Genomic DNA, 19,278 nt, shown 5'->3' on the forward strand with positions numbered 1-19,278 from the left:
ATGAAACAGATGAAAATGAACACAACTGTACAAAATCTATGGAACACAGTGAAAGCAGTTATAAGAGGAAAGTTTATAACTATACAGGGCTACCTGAAGAGGCAGGAAAACTCTCAAATAAACAATCTAAATTTATACCTTAAGAAACTTGAAAAGATGAACAAACAAAACCCCAAGTAGAAGGGAGGAAATAAAAAAGATCAGAGCAGAAAAAGATGAAATGGAAAATAGAAAAACAATGAAATGATTAATGAAAGTAAGCTGGTTCTTTGAAAGGACAGATTGATGATCCTCTAGCAAGACTCATCAAGTAGAAAAGAGAACACAAACACATAAAATCTGAAATAAAAGAGGAGTAATTACAACTGACACCACAGAAATACAAAGGATCATTAAAGAATACTATGAACAATTATATGCCAACACATTTGAAAATCTAAAATAAATGAATAAATTTCTTGAAACACAATCTTCCAAAACTAATCCAGGATAGGAACAAAGGATCTGGAAAGACCAATTGCTAGCAATGAAATTGAAGCAGTTATTAAAAAAACGCCCAACAAATAAAAGCCCAGGACCAGACAGCTTCACAGGTGAATCCTAACAAACATCTAAAGAAGAATTAGTACCAATCCTCCTCAAACTATTCCAAAAAATTGAAGAAGGAAACTTCCAAACTCATTCTATAAAGCCAGCATCTCCTTGATAACAAAACCAAAGACACCACAAAGAGAATTTCAAGCCAATATCCATGATGAACATAGATGCCCAAATTCTCAAGACTATACTAGCAAACTCAATTCAACAATACATTAAAAGGATTATACACCATGATCAAGTGGGAGTTATACCAGGGATACAAAGGTAGTTCAACATCCACAAAACAATGTGATTCATCACATCAACAAAACCAAGATTAAAAATCATATGATTACTTCAGTATATGCAGAAAAAAGCAAATTCAACATCCATTTATCATAAAAACTCTCAACAAAGTGAGTACAGAAGGAATTTACCTCCACTTGATAAAGGTTATACACGACAAGCCCACATCTAACATCACATTCAATAGTGAAAAGATGAAAGCTTTTTCTCCAAGACTGGAACAAGACAGGGATATATGCTTTCACCACTCTTATTCAACACAGTACTAGAAGTCCTAGACATAGCAATCAGACAAGAAAAGGGAAAGGCATCCAAATAAGAAAGGAAGAAGTAAAACTGTCATATTTGCAGATGACATAATACTATATACAGAAAACCCTAAAGAATCCACTAAAAATTAATTAGTAAAAAAACTCAGTAAAGTAGCAGGACACAAACTTAATATACAGAATTTTGTCACTTTACTATACACTAATAATGAACAATCAGGAGACATGAAGAAAACATTCTCATTTACAATTGTATCAAAAAAGAATAAACTATCCAGGAATAAACTTAAGCAAGGAGGTAAAATACCTGTACTCTGAATACTGTAAAATATTGAAGAAAGAAACTGAAGAGGACACTAATAAATGAAAGGACATACTGTGCTCATGGATTGAAATGATTAATATTGTTAAAGTGACCATACTATTCAAAGCAATTTACAGATTCAATGCAATTCCTGTAAAAATACCAGTGGCATTATTCTCAGAACTAGAACTATTAATCCTAAAACTGATATGAAACCACAAAAGACCTTGAATAACCAAAGCAGTCTAGAGAAAGAAGAACAAAGTTGAAGGTACTCTGATCTTAAACTATACTACAAAGTTATAAAAATCAAAACAGTATGGTACCAGCACAAAAACAGACACATAGATCAATGGAACAGAACAGACAGCCCAGCAACAAACCCTCACTTATATGGTCAACTAATGTATGCCAAAGGAGGTAAGCACATACACTGGAAGCACAACAGTCTCTTAAACAAGTGGTGCTGGGAAAACTGGGTAGATATGTGCAAAAAATGAAAGTGGAGTACTCTTTTACATTATATACAAAAGTAAACTCAAAATGGATTAAAGACAAATGTATGGCACAAAACCATAAAATTTGTAGAGGAAAACTAGGAAGTAAACTATTTCACATCAGTCTGAGTAATATCTTTTGGATATGTCCATTTGAGCAAGGGAAACAAAAGCAAAAATAAACAAATAGGACTACATCAAACTAAAAAGCCTCTACACAGCAAAGGAAGCCTTCAACAAAACAAACAGGCAACCAACCAAATGGGAGAAGATATTTGCAAACAACACCTTCAATAAGGGGTCAATATACAAAATTTGTAAGAACCTTGTACAACTCAATAAAAAAAACTAAATAATCCAATTGAAAAATGGGCAGAGGACGTGAAAAGACATTTCTCCAGAGAACAAACAGATGACTGACAGACATGAAAAGATGCTCATCAAATGTCATCAGGGATAGGAAAATCAAAACAATAATGAGACACCACCTCACACCAGTCAGAATAGCTATTATCAAAAAGTCAACAAATAACTTCTGTTGGCGAGAATGTGTACTATTGGTGGGACTGCAAATTGGTGCAGCCCCCATGGAAAACAGCATAGAGACTCCTCAAAAAACTAAAAATAGATATACCATACAACCCAGCAATTCTACTTCTGGGTATTTATCCAAAGAAAAACAAAAACACTAATGCAAAAAGATACATGTACCACGATGTTCACTGTAGCATTATTTACAATAGCCAAGATATGGAAGCAAGCTAGTGTCCATTGATAGATGAATGGAGAAAGACGTGATACACACACACACATATATGTATATACACACACACATATAAAATGGAATATGACACAGCAACTGTTTCACTTATATGCGGAATCAAAAACAAAATGAAGCAAACAAATAAACAAAACAAAACAGACTCATGGAAAAAGAGACCAAAGGGATGGTTATTAGAAGGAGAGGGGGAGATGGATGAATGAGGGAAGGGGAATACAGTTAATGATATTGTGACAAGTTTACACAGTAAAAGATGATTACTACAATTAGTGGGGTAAATATGTTGTAAGGTATTATGAAAATATCAAGTCATTATATTGTACATCTGAAACTGATATAGTATTGTATACCAACTAAAATAAAAAAATAAATTAAAAAATGAGATTAACTGCAGAATACACAAAATCTAGACAAGAAAGCAAATGGAATCTCATGACACTGTGTGGCTCAGCTGTAAAACATTTCCATAATAATAAAAATGTAAACATTAAATATTCATCTAATTGAACATTGTGATGTTACCATTTTGAAAGACAGAGCGGCAGTGTGCATGGCTGGCGGTCTAAGAGCTACATTCCCATCTTCCATAGTGGGAATTCTGCCGATGTTTAAAAATTTTAAATTGATATCATTATACTATGGACTCTTATCTCGAAAGACTGAGGTAAATGTCAGAAGAAACAGCTTGAAGAACTTAAAGAATAGGCCTAGAGAACAGGAGAGAAGAGTAGAGTGGGAGATTGCTTTTGTTTTTCTGAATATTATACTACCTGACTTTTAAAAATGATAGACATACATTTGTTTGACATAAATAAAAACTAAGTTTTAAGAAAGTTAAATAAGACTGTGATAATAAAAAGGAAATAAAACTTCTGTTGGCAAGTCAATTAGTACTTTGGAAGCAACCTCTACCCTTGAGGGGCAAATTGGTAAAAATCATTTAGTAAAAATAGTTTTCTTGTTTTTACTCTGAAAATTTAGGGGAGCTGGTGGTGGAAATTCAATGAGGGCTACAGGGATTTCTTGGTACCAGAATATTGGACTTTGGGGTTACAGCCGGATGGGAAAACAATGCACCATTCCTTCTACCAGCTCTGCTAACATCCCTTTGTGGATAGGAAACACTGAGCTGCAAGGAAAAAATAAGGTGTAGGGCACAGGTGGCAAACACAAGGCCCACGGGCCCTCCACCTTGTTTTATCCAGCCCAGCACCTTCTTTCTACCTGGTGGCAACACCGAGCTCTTTGCCCCTAGTTAAGGAGTAGTTACATTTATACAGTCCTAAAGTTACATTTGGCCCTTTGAAGGCAAATGCAAGGTTGATGTGGCCCCCGGTGAAAATGAGTTTGACACCCTTGGTGTAGCATAAGGGTAACCTTGTGAATAACCTGAAAGCCAAAGATTTGCCCTTAACTAAAGATGAATCATCTTCATTAGAAAGAGCCACTTCGAACTACCACTAGGAAAAACAGTTTAGCCTTTTGACAAGACATGTGCTGTCTGCCACAAATCCCTCCATAACTGACCCTCTAATTCAGACCACGTACCTTTTGCAGAATCCTAGCACAGTCATTAGAATAAAATTTCTCCAAGTAGAGAACATTTTTATTACAACATTATGCAATTTGAGTAAAACCTATTGTAGGCCCTGGCTGGTGTGCCTCAGTGGATTGAGTGCTGGCCTGTGAACCAAAGGGTCGCCAGTTCGATTCCTAGTCAGGGCACATCCTGGGTTGCGGGTCAGGTCCCCAGTAGCGGGCGGGCAAGAGGCACTAAAGAGGCACTCCACATTGATGTTTCTCTCCTCTCTTTCTCCCTCCCTTCCCCCTCTCTAAAAATAAGTAAATAAAATCTTTAAAAACAACCTATTATAGAAGGTAAGGTATTAAATTACATAAAATAAAATTACAGGTTCCCTATCCTGAATATATTCTCCTTTTTAGGATTTTTTATTGTTGTTCTATTACAGTTGTCCCAATTTTTCCCCCTTTGCCCTCCTTTGCCTAGTCTACCCGCCCGCCCAGCCCCCCACAGTCAATTCCCACACTGGTACCCATGCCCATGGGTCATTCATACATGCCCTTTAACTAGTCCCTTCCCCTTTTTTTCTTAACTAACAGTACAACTCCAGTTGTACTACACACATACTATCTTGTCATCATCATGCTTTGCGATGAAAGACAGAGAGTAGACATTAGCAAAGGCTGCTCTAGTACAGATTTTACCTGGTACCGGAACTGAATGGGCTGTAGTTGGCTGCCATCTTGGGTCATCTTCCTGGCCAGGGCTTCTTTCAGTGCAAGGGCTTTATTCAACTCGACCAGCTCCTTAGACATCTGAGCTTGGCGTAGAGCATGTTGAGTGGTAAAGCCATCGGAAGACCTGCTGGTCTGGGGACAGGTTTCCACCAGCTGCAACGGATTGGGATAATAATTGGTAAGAGAAACGAGCAGTTGGAGCTCCTTGGGCATGGCTTCATTGAGTCTCACAGCCACTTCTCCATTACCAGCACCTATGTCCTTTGAAAACTGTGGCTTCTCCTACATTTAATTTAAATATCTGAAATAAATTGAGCTGGGCTATTTCCCTGCTCACGTAGGCATCTCATATCTTATATCCTTTAACTGACCCTTTCAGAGGGAACTAAGTTTCCTGCCCTTTTCTTTATGGATCAGGCCTACATGTCCACCTTGACCCCACTCTGAGGGGCCCTTCCAAGGGAGAGGGCTCTGGAAATGGAGAAGGGACTTCCTTTTCCTCACACAGCTGACCTCTGGCACCTGATTTACCTCTCATTTTCTTTCAGAATATGTAAAATGCCGATAGATATTTGCTTTAGGGAGAAAAAGATGTCTCTTGCACACCATTGCCCAGCCTTTCAGTTTGACTTTGCTTGGTAACCTTCAGCCAACATCTAATATATTTTATCTATTCTTGTCATGTGAATACTCAAAATAGTTTCCCTGGTCCTTTTAGCTCCTAACCGTCCCATACATAGAAAAGTATGCTGAGAAAAAAAAAAGTCTCTTCCATTTCCTCTCTAATGTTTTTCTGACCTTGCCATGATTTCCTCATTTTAACTTGCTAGAAAGTGGATGCAGAACATTAGCATCTAGCAAGAGATCAGGAAGCCAGGCTTCAAATGGGGAAAGTGACATACCTGAGAGGTCCTGCCACCCATTAGCAGTTTACTATTTGAGATGGAGCCTGTTCCAGTTAGGGATTTGACAAAGCTCAGATTTATATGCCAAGTTTCTGGATTGCCCAGGCATGCTACGGAGGATGGTGGCAATCGGGGGTTCTCGCCCTTGGCTGAGTGATAAATTAGAGGCAATGGCAGTTAAAGCTCCTGCTTCTACACAAAAGGGCCGATTACTTACAGCTTCTGGTTCCGCTGCAGTATCAATGGCCGCAGACATGCAAGCCACCGTTTCATCCTGCAATGACAAATGGTGTTTCCGTTTAGGCAAAGATTCTGAAGTGAAGCTTACTATTGGGATTTTATACTGCTTCTTCAATTTTTGTCAAGTGTAGATAGAGACCATTGAAAGCACTGAAACCTTTTTAGGTGCATAGACTCTAACGGCCACGCATTTCCGTTTCCCACCTCCTGAGAGTTTGTCTCCTTTATAGAGAGATCGATTGTACAGTTTGCCAAAAATAGGGTTATGTGGCACCTTACATACAGGGTGGGGCAAAAGTAGGTCTACAGTTATGAGTACATGAAACAAGAGTTCATTCTTGTATTATGCTTTACTAATTATTGTACTATTTTCCATATGGACAACTGTATGCCTTCTTTCTCCCCACCCTGTATTTATTGTACCTCTTCGGTTTGGCCAGAAATCATTGGGCCAGCATGAACACTTAACCATTCCAACAGGCCAACATTTAAGCAACTGTATAGATTCCATCCTTTCCTTTTATGTTTTTACCACTAAGTCTACTTTACCAATATATAGGTCTAGATAGTCCTCATGGACACACCATCTTAAGAACACACACACCATCAAGTAAAGGCAATGCAGCACAAAAGTGAACAGAATCAAGGTTTTCTTTTTAAAAAATAATTTTATATATTTAGACTAAAGAGAGAGGGGAAGGGAGGGAGAAAGAGAGGGAGAGAAACATTCATAGACTTCCTCTCACACGCCCCCGACCAGGGACCTGACCACAACCCGGGCATGCGCCCTGACTGGGAATCGAACCAGCAACCTTTCAGTTCACCAGATAATGCCCAACCCACTGACTGAGCCACACCAGTAAGGGAAAGGGTTATTTTTTATTTAGTCAGACAAGGTAGCAAGAGTCTATCCTCCAAGGAAATAAATGCCATGGTGGATAACCCAGAAAAATGTGCCCATGAAGCCAGACAAATACCCTGCAGCCACTGTTACTCTTTTTTTAAAAATTCTATTTATTTATCTTTAGAAGGGAAGGAGAGAGGGAGAGAAACATCAATGTATGGTTGCCTTTCCTGCGTCCCCTGCTGGGAGCTGGCCTGCAGGGAACCGGCCTGCAACCCAGGCATGTGCCCTGATTGGGAATCGAACCGCGATCGTGTGGTTTGCAGGCCTGTGCTCAATCCACTGAGCTACACCAGCCAGGGCCCCACTGTCACTCTTATACCATAAGAATCGAGCATATGCAGCTACTCCAGGTAGTGGAGGAAATGTAAAGGCACTAATTCCCTCCCAGAGAAGGGCAAATTCCTTTTTTGAGCATTGAAACACCACCTAGAAAGGAGCTGTAAAACCACTTATTAGGATTAATTTGTTTATAGGCTGTCACATGAGCAAGCTCAGCTCTCCTGGGTGAAACTTAGGCTTTATTTGGCATTGCAACCTACGGATTGCCATTTCTGTTTAAATGATCCTGCAAAGCCCTGTGAATAAAGGATTATTTCCAGGAAGTCACATGATGAAGTAGGTCATAGGTGAAAGAGCTATTGGCTCAATAGCAAGGAAAGAATTTAGGGTTAGTGCATGCAGTTTCCGTATCAGCCTAGGGAAACATTACATGGTGTTGAAGCTTCAATCTCAGTACCGTTAAGGTGAGGAGTGAAGAGGCCCTTAGTAAGTGCTGTTTACAAAGCATCTCCTTTATTCTACCCAGAAATTCTCAACTAGTGAGACTCAAAGAAAATTCAAAGGCAGTGCCAGTGTTTGCACATCCTTTCTCATCATGATTAGCAATACTGGTGATTCTTTAAGAGCAAGACATACTAAATCCTCCTTTAAAAAAAGAGCACTTCAGTCTTGGCTGGTGTGGCTCAGTGGACTGAGCACCAGCTTGTGAACCAAAGGGTCACTGGTTTGGTTCTCAGTCAGGGCACATGTCTGGGTTGCAGGCCCAGTGGGGGCTGTGTGAGAGGCAGCCATACATTGATGTTTCTCTCCCTCTTTCTCCATCCCTTCCCCTGTCTAAAAATAAAGTCTTAAAAAGGAAAAAAAAAAAGACAGAGCACTTCAATATACGTGTATTATAGGTTAATAATCACCTTCTCCTCTTTCCCACGTTTTACGTTTCAGTAAAAGAACTAGTTACAGGCCTACTCTAGATTAGTAGGGCTTTGGAGACTTTTTCTAGTACCTTCCACAGGGTCAGGATCAAAGAAGAAAGGTTAATCTTTAAAGATGTGTTCTTCCTGCGGGTTTACCTTTTGGCCCAACGAATTTCACCGTGCTAAGGCCTGAGCACTGGGGACATATTCTACATGCACAGGGCAGGTTTCTGCCTTCATAATCCTAAATGTAAATATATACCAACAGCTCTGGCCGGTGTGGCTCAGTGGACTGAGTGCCAGCCTGTGAACCCAGAGGTCACTGTTTTGATTCCCAGTCAGGGCACATGGCCTGGGTTGCGGTCCCCAGTTGGGGGCATGGGAGAGACAACCGATTGATATTTCTCTCACACATCCATGTTTTTGTCTTTCTCCCTCCCTTCCTCTCTGTCTAAAAGTAAATAAAATAAATAAATAAATAAATAAATAAATAAATAAATAAAACAATAGAATTTATTTTGCTTGAACAGCCTCTTGCCTCTTTCTCCCTCATTCTAAAGCTACAGCTGAGAACTTATTTCTTTACATATTTTCTTTTTTTATTGTTGGTCTATTACAGGTGTCCCAATTTCCCCCTGTTGCTGTCCCTGGCCCTGTAGCACCATGCCCTGCGTGGAGAGTCAGCCCCCACCCTGTTGTCTGTTTCCACTGTGAGAACTTTTCTCAAGGTAAAAAGACATGATTTACTGAAGGTGACAATCAGGGAAACAAAGCTAGGGGACAATGAGATAAATTAACCAGCAATACTTGTCCAAATAAAATCCGTGCTGGTAGGTTGTAATACCATTACTGGGCGTGCAAAATGTTTTTTATAGAACTGGTCTTGAAGGAGGGAACCTAAAGAAATGCACAGATTTCTTCTCAGGTAACTTCAATAAGAGAGTCTATTTGAATTATACTTTAAAGGAATAAGTGGTACAGTTCAGCACTTAAAGCCCTAGGAAAAAAGCCTGGGAACAATGGCTGCCTTCATAACAGAAAAGGGGGTATTTACCCATCACTTAAGATAAAAATAATTTTAATTCAAAATGAAGGGCACAAGTACTTACATTTGAAACATTTTGCTTTCACTATAGTGAGTCTTAATAAAAAGCCACAGGGTAGACTGTTAAATAATGTTCAAAAAATATGTAGCTGGGAGGGTCTCCAAACAATAGATGTGGAGAACTCTGATTCAAGAGTCCAGCAGGAGCCATGGGTAAAAAGACTTGTTCTGCCTAACTGACAGTGGTTGGATGCCAGGGGCTTTACCAGCTTGTGGCACCCTCCTCCTGCATGTACCAAGTTAATTTTAGTGGCAGACACAGTGATTCTACAGAGTTCCTTGGAGCCAGCCGCCACTAGCAATTTCCTCTATAGGCATGCCAGGCACCAGTCGTGTTGCTAGATCCTCACTGAGGCTATGCCTTCCCTTATTAACTTAGTCCCACGGGTTTCCCTTTCACCTTCCCCATGTAGCTCAAAGACCCAGAAATGAGGTAGCATGGCCATAAACAATGGTGCCCTGGACCACTCTTCTCTGATCTTATAAACTTTGGCTCCCATAGGGTTCTGCAGCCTAGGTTATTTTAATTTGGTGGCAACTCACACAAGGTTTTCATATATTAGATGTTCCAGCTATATTTATGATGGGGGACCCAAAAAACCTGAAATTATTTTCTGGAGGGTGGGTCCTTTGTAGTGCAGACTTCCTCCACTAGGTAGTGTTCTAGGAACCCATCTGTATCAGTGTACCAGCTGGCATTATTGGGAGAGGCTGCGTTCGGCTCCAGTGAATTTTTCTGAAGACTCCTTGAATGCATTTGCCCATTTATTTCATAATGGGTGATTTATGAACACACCTGCCAACACCACACCAAGTGTTTGGTATTTTTTTTTATCAAAAATGGCATGACCCCTGTGTCCCACCCTCCCTATTTACTATATCTCCCCCCAGCAACTTGTTTTTGTTACTCCGGATTAAAAAAAGTCCTCGAAGGGAAACATTTTGCTGATGTGGGAGAGGTAAAACAAAAAACAGCAGACGCACTAAAAGGCATCCAAATCAGCAAGTTCAAAAACTGTTTTTTTTTTAATTAAAGATTTTATTAATTTATGTATTTTTAGAGGGGAAGGAGAGAGGGAGAGAAACATCAATGTATGGTTGCATTTCATGTGTCCCCTGCTGGGAGTTGGCCTGCAGGGAACCGGCCTGCAACCCAGGCATGTGCCCTGACTGGGAATCAAACCTCGATGCTCTGGTTCGCAGGCCTGTAATCCACTGAGCTACACCAGCCAGGGCTCAAAAACTGTTTTGAGCAGTGGAAAAAACCATCTCAGTAGGTGTATTACATCAAATGGACAGCACTTTGAAGATGACTGAAGTTTAAACATGTAAAAATACACATTTTTAATAAATAACTAATGTTTTTTTGAGGGCGGTCCACTCTCATAAGTGGAGTTACAGATGGCGAAATTTCACCTTGTGATAGCCACCCTCTGGCTTTCTATTTCAGCCACACCGAAGTTCTCACTGTGTTCCAAACATTCATTCCTCATTGCTTTTGCCTTTACCTTTTCCCTCCCTATACACTGCCCTTCCCCTCTGTTTGTGTGGCAAACTGTCATTCATCTTTAAGGACCCAGTTTCTTCTGTGCTGTCTTCCTGAATTCTCTAGGCAGTTAACCACCCCCTCCTTCATTCCCCCAACACACTTGGCTGATATTGCTAATGGAAGAGGATTGAAGCACATGACAGAGGGTCCCTGGTTTTCCTTGCCCCCTTTCCCTTTCCACTTGCTGTGTCACCTCTCACCTGTGAACCTTGCCCAACTGACAAACTACATGGCTTGAGAGAACAATCTTTGAAAATAATTGAACCGTTATCAGCGTTGGACCGCACTGATGTTCTTCGTCAACAGCCATGAAAACTGAAACAGCCTCCACCCCAAAAGTTTCACAGCAATTAACAACACAAGCTGCTGTCTGAGCCCCGCCCTGGGGAACTACCCAAGTGACACAAGGATTGGAGCATGGTAGGTGCTCCCTGGGTGCGTCAGCTGAATAATGCCTTTAAGCCTCGATTTTGGCCCCTTAAATTATTTTCTTTTGCTATTAATACAGTACTGAGCAAGAGTACACAGCTAGTGAGTGGCAGAATCGGCTTTCCAGCAGGGTCTGTCTGGCTCTGCAGCGCAGGTTCTCAATTACTGGGGCCTGTTGGTTGGATAAATGAACTGTCACCTCGAACTGCTCATGATCGTTTTGTAGAGTACTACTTATTCTGAAACGCTGCTTTCTAGTCCTGTGGGAGTTTAGTTATTTAATTTCCTGGAACTGGCCATCCTGAACCTTCTCCCCATCATACTACTTGGTATTTTTTTCAGTGGCTCTTTAGAGTGAAATACAGATGTGGATGATTTTGTAATATGCTTTTCACAACTCTAGAAAATGCTGGGCAAGACCTGGGGTACAGAATCACTGTTCTGATGAAATTAAAACCTCTGCCCAAGAGCTAGGAATTATCACCAGGCATTTACATACATGTTACTGCTTCAGAAAGATAACTAAGGGGGTATAGATGGAACAAAGGCAACCATAACCCCTTATCCAAACATGCCCACTTAATACAATATTACTTCAATTTTTAAAAAGTATGTATATCTAAAAACTAAGAGAATGAGCATCAAAATTTTTTTAAAAGTTTTTAGGAAGGTGTTGGAATGGTAAGAATTTTTCTCCTGGGAAAAAAACAACAAATAACCCCTCTGTCCTCTCCAAACCCATCCATAACTACTATAATAGTACTAAATGTAAAAAAAAAAAATAGGGGGGGACTTATAGCAGAATGATGATGGAAACTAATTTATTATTGGCTCTAAAAGAGCTCTGGCTGGTGTGGCTCAGTGGATTGAGTGCCGGCCTGTGAACCCGAAAGGTTGCCAGTTTGATTCCCAGTCAGGGCACACGCCTGGGTTGTGGGGCAGGTCCCCAGTAGGGGGTGTATGAGAGGCAACTGATTGACGTTTCTCTCCCTCTCTTTCTCCCTCCCTGCCCCTCTCTCTAAACATAAATAAATAAAATCTTTAAGAAGAAGTGAAAGACATATGGTATACCCTGTTTTTTCTAGCTATTTATCAGAAGCCAGTATATTTAAGATTGGGGTGTGGTACAAGACCCCTTCCTAAGTTAGCCTACACCAAAAGGGCTACAAATCAATGACTGCTGCTCATGCTACCCAGGCAATTTTGCACTGCACATATACAGGCTGGGGCAAAAGTAGGTTCATAGCTGTTCGAATGTAGAACAACATACTAATTCAACTGTAAACCTACTTTTGCCCCACCCTTTATGTTGCTGTTGCTGCTTGCAGCATTTGATTAGAATGCTAAAATATTAATGTGCCATTGCATATGTAACCTAAGGATGTTTCATTTCACAGATTCATATTTAGATCATATCCAATGACTATGATATTTGTCCTCAAACAGCTCACGCACTAGTTGTTTCAGCAGAACACACGGAGTTGAACATTTTCTTTATATGCATCAAGAGACACACAGGAGGGCTTCTTGTCAACATGGCGAAGTAGGTAAATGTGGTACTCACACCCTCCTACAACCATGTCAAATTACAACTAAACTACAGAAGAACATTCACTGCAAACCACCTAAAGTCTAGCTGAATGGAAGTCCTATAACTAAGAATGTAAAGAAGCCATATGGAGACTGGTGGGAAGGGCAGATACAGAATGGGCTGGTCCCACAGCCACGTGTGGTGGTTAAAAATCTGGAGAGAGATCTTGGCTGCAGAGGTTCCCAGGGAGTGAGGGGTCCCAGCCTCACACCAGGCCCTCCAGCTTGGGGTTCCTGTGCCAGGAAGAGAAGTCCCCATAACTTCTGGCTGTGAAAACCAGTGGGAATTGTGGGAAAACCAGAGTGACTCAGGAGCTCCTAGAATCCCAGGCAGTTCCTCTTAAAGGGCCCATTAACAAATGTACTCAGACTCGGTCTCTCTGAGCTCCAGTGCTAGAGCAGCAGCTTGAAAGTCTCTAGGAACTGAACAATTCAGTGAGGGCTGGAGGACCAGGTTTCTCCCAGACAGAAGTGCTGGCAGAGGCCATCATTCCCTTCTTGAGCCCTCCCCTCACAGAGCTGGCGGGTGGGCGCCATATCTGAGTCTTCATCCACCTGGCTCACACTGCTCACCCTGCCCTGGTGATTCACTGACGTTCCAGCCCACACAACTTGCAGGCTCTCCCAGGACACTTCCAGTAACTGTTCATACAAATGGCCTATCTTGGCTCATGTTGTGGACTTTCCTAAAATCTCTTAAAGGTTCACAAACCCCAAACAAGCAGTATTTGGCCTTGGTGTACCCTGTACCCCTTGGTAATCAGCCTCATGCCTAGCAGCAGCAGCAGCTAGCCTCAGTTCACAGCCTGGCCTCTCCTGGGCACTTTCTAGCCCAGCACAAGCAGCAGCCACCTGCAGATTGCTCTGTAGCTCATGCCAAGGGGCCCCACAGGACACAGGTACAGCTCATCTTGGCCAGTATGTCCCGGGAGGCCTCAGAGCCAGTGTACCTGGTGGACAGCTTCATACTCTGCTGCAGCTCCACCCAAACACGTCCATGAGTGACATATTCTAGGGGTGGACTCCTTGGGGACCAGAGTCCTGCTGAAGTGAGTCCTGCTGCATGGGGTCGGCCCCTGCACAACAGATCCTCTGCTGCAGTCTCAGCCAGTCCTTGCAGCCAATTGGCTTGGGGGTAAATCCCTCCCATTGATCTGCCAACAGCAACCAAGGCCCAACTACAAGGGGAGGGTGTATTCAGTCCACATGAAGATGAAGAGTGCACCTCGTGTGCCCAGCTTGGGAGAGAGGGGAGGCTGTGCCCACTGGACCCTGTAGGACACCTACTACATATGGCCACTCTACCAAGACTGGGAGATATAGGAGCTCTACTTAATTACATAGAAGCAAACATAGAAGGGTGCTGAAGAAACATGTCCCAAATGAAAGAACAGAACAAAACTCCAGAAAAAGAACTAAATAAAATGGAGACAAGCAACCTGCCAGACACAGAGTTCAAAATACTGGTTATAAGGCTGGGCAATGAATTTAGGGGAAGAGTAGAGGGACTTAATGAAGACTTCAACAAAGAGATAGGGAACATAAAACAGATAGAAAACATTAAAAAAACAGTCAGAAATGAAAAATACACTAACTGACATGAAGAATAATTTACAGGGAATCAACAATACAGTAGATGAAGCAGAGGATCAAACCAGAGATTTGGAAGATAAGAAAGCAAAAAACACCCAATCAGAACAGCAAAAAGAAAAAAAGAATCCAAAAATAATGAAGATAATTTAAGGAGCCTCTGGAACAACTTCAATTGTACATATATTCACATCATTAGGGTGCTGGAAAGAGAAGAGAGACAGCAAGAAATTAAAAACCTATGTGAGCCCTGGCTGGGTGGCTCAGTTGGTTGGAGCACTGTCTCATGCACCAAAAGATTGCAAGTTCAATCCCCAGTCAGGGCACATACCTAGGTTGTAGGTTGGTTACCTTGCATATACACCCTGGATATCATGATACCCTGATACCCAGCTGGGACATGTATAGGAGGCAACTGATCAATGTTTCTCTTTTGTGTCAATGGTTTTCTCTCTCTCTCTCTCTTTCTCAGTCTTCCTCTCTCTTTAAAATCAATAAAAATATATCCTCAAGTGAGGATTTTTAAAAAAAGTACATAGGGTGGCCGAACGGATAAAAAACAAGACCCTTACATATGCTGTCTATAAGAGACTCATTTCAGATCAAAAGATGCACAGAGACTGAAAGTAAAAGAACAGAAAAATCAATTTCAGGAAAATGGCAGGTGAAAAAAACACTAGGGAAACAATACTTACATCAGACAAAATAGACTTCAAAACAAAGACACAATGAAGGAAGGACCCAGCAATTCTACTTCTGTGTATTTCTCCGAAGACACCAAAACACTAAATCAAAAAGATATATGCACTCCTATGTTCACTGCAGCATTATTTACAATAGCCAAGATATGGATGCAAGCTAAGTGTCCATCAATAGATGAATGGATGAAGAAGTGATGCCTATATACAAAGGAATATGACTCAGCCATAAAAAAAGAGAAATCTTGCTACCTGCCATAACATGGATGGACCTAGTGGGTATGATGCTGAGTGAAATAAGTCAGACAGAGAAAGACAAAAACCAAATGATTTTACTTACACGTGACATATAAAAACAAAACAAAATAAACAAAGAAGCTAAACATAAATAGACTCATAGATAGAGAACATTTTGATGGTTGCCAGATGGAAGGGGGTTTGGGAGGATGGGTGAAAATGTGAAGGGATTAAGAAGTACAAATCGGTAGTTACAGAATAGTCATGGGGCTGTAAAGTAGAACATAGGGAATATAGTTGATAATACTATAATAACTATGTATGGTGTCAGACGGGTACTAGATTTATTGGGCTGAGGATTTTATAAGTTCTATGAATGTCTAATCACTGAGTGGTACACCTGTAACCAATACCATATTACATGTCAACTGTAATTGAAAAATAAAAATTATTTAAAAAAGAGAAAGGAACAAATGAAAGTATTGTGCCTATTTGCATCGTCCCGACTTGGCTTACCGACATTTGGGTAATCAGTTGCTGCAGGTTGCGAATTATCTCTACGTTTTCTTTTAATTCCTGGTCTTCCAAAGTCTCCACTAGCTTTTGAAGATCCACTTTACAGCTGAAAATTCAAGCACAGGAATGCAAGAGTCAATCACACTGCAAAAGGCAGAGCGTCTATGATTAGATCTCAAGGTGGTAGAGGTCAATAGCAAATATCTGGTAGGAAACTTACGCTTCATGCTGCCTGAGCTCTTCTAGCTTGGCGTTCATTTTTTCATTCGCTTGTTCTGTCTGCAACAAAGACCCAGGAGATGATCAGTGGCGGTGCCTGACAGCCTCTCCTTAATTATGCCTTCTCTCCTACTTCTGTGAATTCAAACCCAGGTAGAGAGGCTGCCTCCTTTGCTGGAATAGAGGACTTGGTGGGCTTTGGTTATTTAGTGAGAAATGTTTTTTAACGGTCATGGAAATTAGCCCTTCAGTCAACATGAACTACTAAAAATAGCATCCAAGCAGCTGGGTCTTATGCTTGCCATGAAGCTCAAACTATGGGGTGGAGTGTGAAGCCTCAATTCCAAAGAGAACTTTGCAACTGGGGGAGAAAGCAGTATTCCTGGCATGCTACCCCCTGCTGTTTGCAGAAACCCACTTCCTTTAAACTGCCTCCTACACGATGCTGTTGCCTAGTCCCAGCAGAAGGGCATTTAAAACATAAAAGGGCCTCACACTGCATATGAGCAGTTTTTTTCAAGTCCCACTAACTGAGATGGTAGGCTAGTTTTAGCAAAAGAAAGTAAGAAAGAGGGTGAAGCACAAGACTGATGGCAGAGAAAAATGGCAGAGACAGCTCCGTGTTTGGGAAGGGTGATTGATAGCTTCCGTTTGGTTTCCATCATGGCGTCTGTAACATGCTAGATGCTGCAACAGCTTTGGGGAGAACAGTTTATACAGGAGAAAAATGTATGCTTGTTATGAAGTTCTGATAGGACATCAACAATAAGCCCAGTGGCCAGCCACTGTAACAGCCTTATAAAGGTCAGACAGGTATGTGGCTAGAATAACAAGTACTGTCTGTTACATCTGCCACGCTCACATACATGTGAGACACATCTTCTAGAATTACTCCAAAGGCATACAATGCAGCATGGAGACAAAAACCTGAATATGAAAATCCCCTAGATCTCACGTTCACCCTTCTGCTAATAATGGCTGATAAAATAGAGGGGGGATTTGGCCCCCTTTGAAGAAATCATTAAACAGCTCAACCTTCCTTGACAAGACAGCACACTGATGCATGACAGTTTACACATTACAGATGTTCAATTACATTTTGGTGGACACTCATTTTTGCTTCTAGCAATAGCTGTGCTATGACAGCCTGAGTTGTATTTAGACTAGCAGAAACAACAGTTATTGACAGAGTCAGCCTGCGCTGATCCAAGAGGTTCCCATCAGAAAGGTACTTGGATACCGACCCCATGCCATTAGTTACCCAATGATCCACTATTGGGAAATTAACCAGATGTAAAAGGAATGGGAATGAATTTCCCAGCTTTTCTATCTTGTCATGATAACAGTTAGGCTGGGATATGACATGTGACAATATTAGTGGAAGGGAGATAGAGAAGAACTAACATCTTATTGGAGAAGCAGTTACACTTCATATTATGGTAAAGATTAGGCAGGACTTAAGGTGACAGAAGGACCTGGTACTTTAGAACAAATCTATTTTAAAATTTGTGGTGGGTGTACAGGTGTTCACTGTACAATTCTTTTAACTTTTCTACATGCTTGAACATAAGTCTATGTATTTACCTCAGAGGGGCTCCCTGGAGAATGTGGTAATACTATCCATTTCTTTCCACATAACTTGTCTCTCTCATGAGAAGCATGTGAAATACCTCAGAAACAAAAGCTAGTAAATGTCCAGATTGCTAGGAGTTTAGCCTTGGGGCCTCACCAAAATGATCCTCTCCAACATCTGGGCTGTCTGACCAGCTGCCTCGCTCAGACCACGACTTAATTTTTCATTCTCCTCTACCAGGGACTGATTCTTCTCCATCAAAGATTGCAGATTCTCTGATGGTTCCACACTAAAATGAAGAAAGTAACATATTAGAAAAGTACATGATTGATAACACCTATATCAAAGGTGGATAGAAATATATCCCATAGGTCTTGTGGGGGGAGTGGCTTAAAATCACCCTCAAAAGTCTGGAAAAGGTGTGTCTATTCCAATCTATTCTCCCAGTCAGGTAGTATATTGTATGAATAAGATATATATGCCTGAAATACCTTTTTATTATTTTTAGTTTTATTTATTTTTACTGAATTTATCAGGGTGACACTGATTCATAAACTTACATAGGTTTCAGAGGTATGCTTCTCTAACACATCATCTGTATATTGTATTGTGTTAACCACCCCCAAGTCTAGTCTCCTTCCACCACCATTCATCCCCCTTTATCCTCTTCTGCCTCCCTTCACTCCCTTTCCTTCTGGTCATCTCCATAATGTTGTCTGTGTGTATGAGGTTTTTTTTCCTAAGTTCCTTCACCTTTTTCCAGTCTGCCAAATCCCCTCCCCTCTGACATCAACCAACCTATTTTCTCTATCTATGAGTCTGTATCCATTTTATCTGTTAGTTTATTGGCTCATTAGACTCCACGTGTAAGTGAAACCATGAGTTGGAGGATGGTAATGATTCGGAGCTAGATATGGTTGCAACAGGGATGACTACTCTCTACCCTCGGCTCGTGGTTTAGGATCTTCCTATCTGTGCCACATAGATAAGAAGCAAAAGCTCAGTGTCGCTAAGACATCTGTGCTCTACTTCCCACTCTCAGCCTCTCATTAAAGATTAGGGAAATAGGGAAGGGAAAGGTACAGCAGGTAGGGTCTAACTTTAACCTCATATACATAGTAAGTCAATGACCGACCTATTTAGCGTCCAGTTTAGGGGAATAGCATTTAAGGAGTCAGAAAGTTGAAATGATGACCAGTGGCCACTAAGAGCACATTTCACAATTCCCCATAAATAAGTGCTCCCTTCTAAGTGCTTGTCTTGCCTGAAACTGATGACCCGCAGCCTTCTGTTCATTTGTCTATCAATTTTAAATTGCTTAGAGTGGTTGGAGGCGACAGTAATTTCCATTTCAAATAGGAGTGAAAGGGAGGGACAGAAATAGTTTGAAGGGTACATATAAATAAGAACCTTTGGAATTTATGCAGATTACTTGATATCAGTCCCACACTAATGAAGCAGATGAAAAAGAAGTACAGTTTCGGTTTTTGTTTTTGTAATGCACTGGGATTAGCTGTTCAAAAGACTGAAGA

General features: G+C 41.0%; 1 protein-coding gene across 5 annotated transcripts in view; it reads right to left on the reverse strand.

The window, feature by feature from the left end:
* Positions 1-19,278, reverse strand: part of KIF4A (kinesin family member 4A) — a 116,074-nt gene that overhangs the window by 42,612 nt on the left and 54,184 nt on the right. For all 5 annotated transcript variants that reach the window (XM_037060283.1, XM_037060282.1, XM_037060280.1 and 2 more), the window contains 5 exons: positions 17,903-18,035; positions 16,175-16,233; positions 15,955-16,060; positions 6,118-6,174; positions 4,963-5,148 (listed from right to left, as the gene is read on the reverse strand). In XM_037060283.1, the coding sequence (XP_036916178.1) occupies positions 4,963-5,148; positions 6,118-6,174; positions 15,955-16,060; positions 16,175-16,233; positions 17,903-18,035 (541 nt within the window). The remainder of the gene's footprint in view (positions 1-4,962; positions 5,149-6,117; positions 6,175-15,954; positions 16,061-16,174; positions 16,234-17,902; positions 18,036-19,278) is intronic.

The sequence above is a fragment of the Sturnira hondurensis genome, unplaced genomic scaffold (assembly GCF_014824575.4).
Source record: "Sturnira hondurensis isolate 20B ecotype Veracruz unplaced genomic scaffold, ASM1482457v3 Scaffold0011568, whole genome shotgun sequence".
Classification (NCBI taxonomy): Eukaryota; Metazoa; Chordata; class Mammalia; order Chiroptera; family Phyllostomidae; genus Sturnira; species Sturnira hondurensis.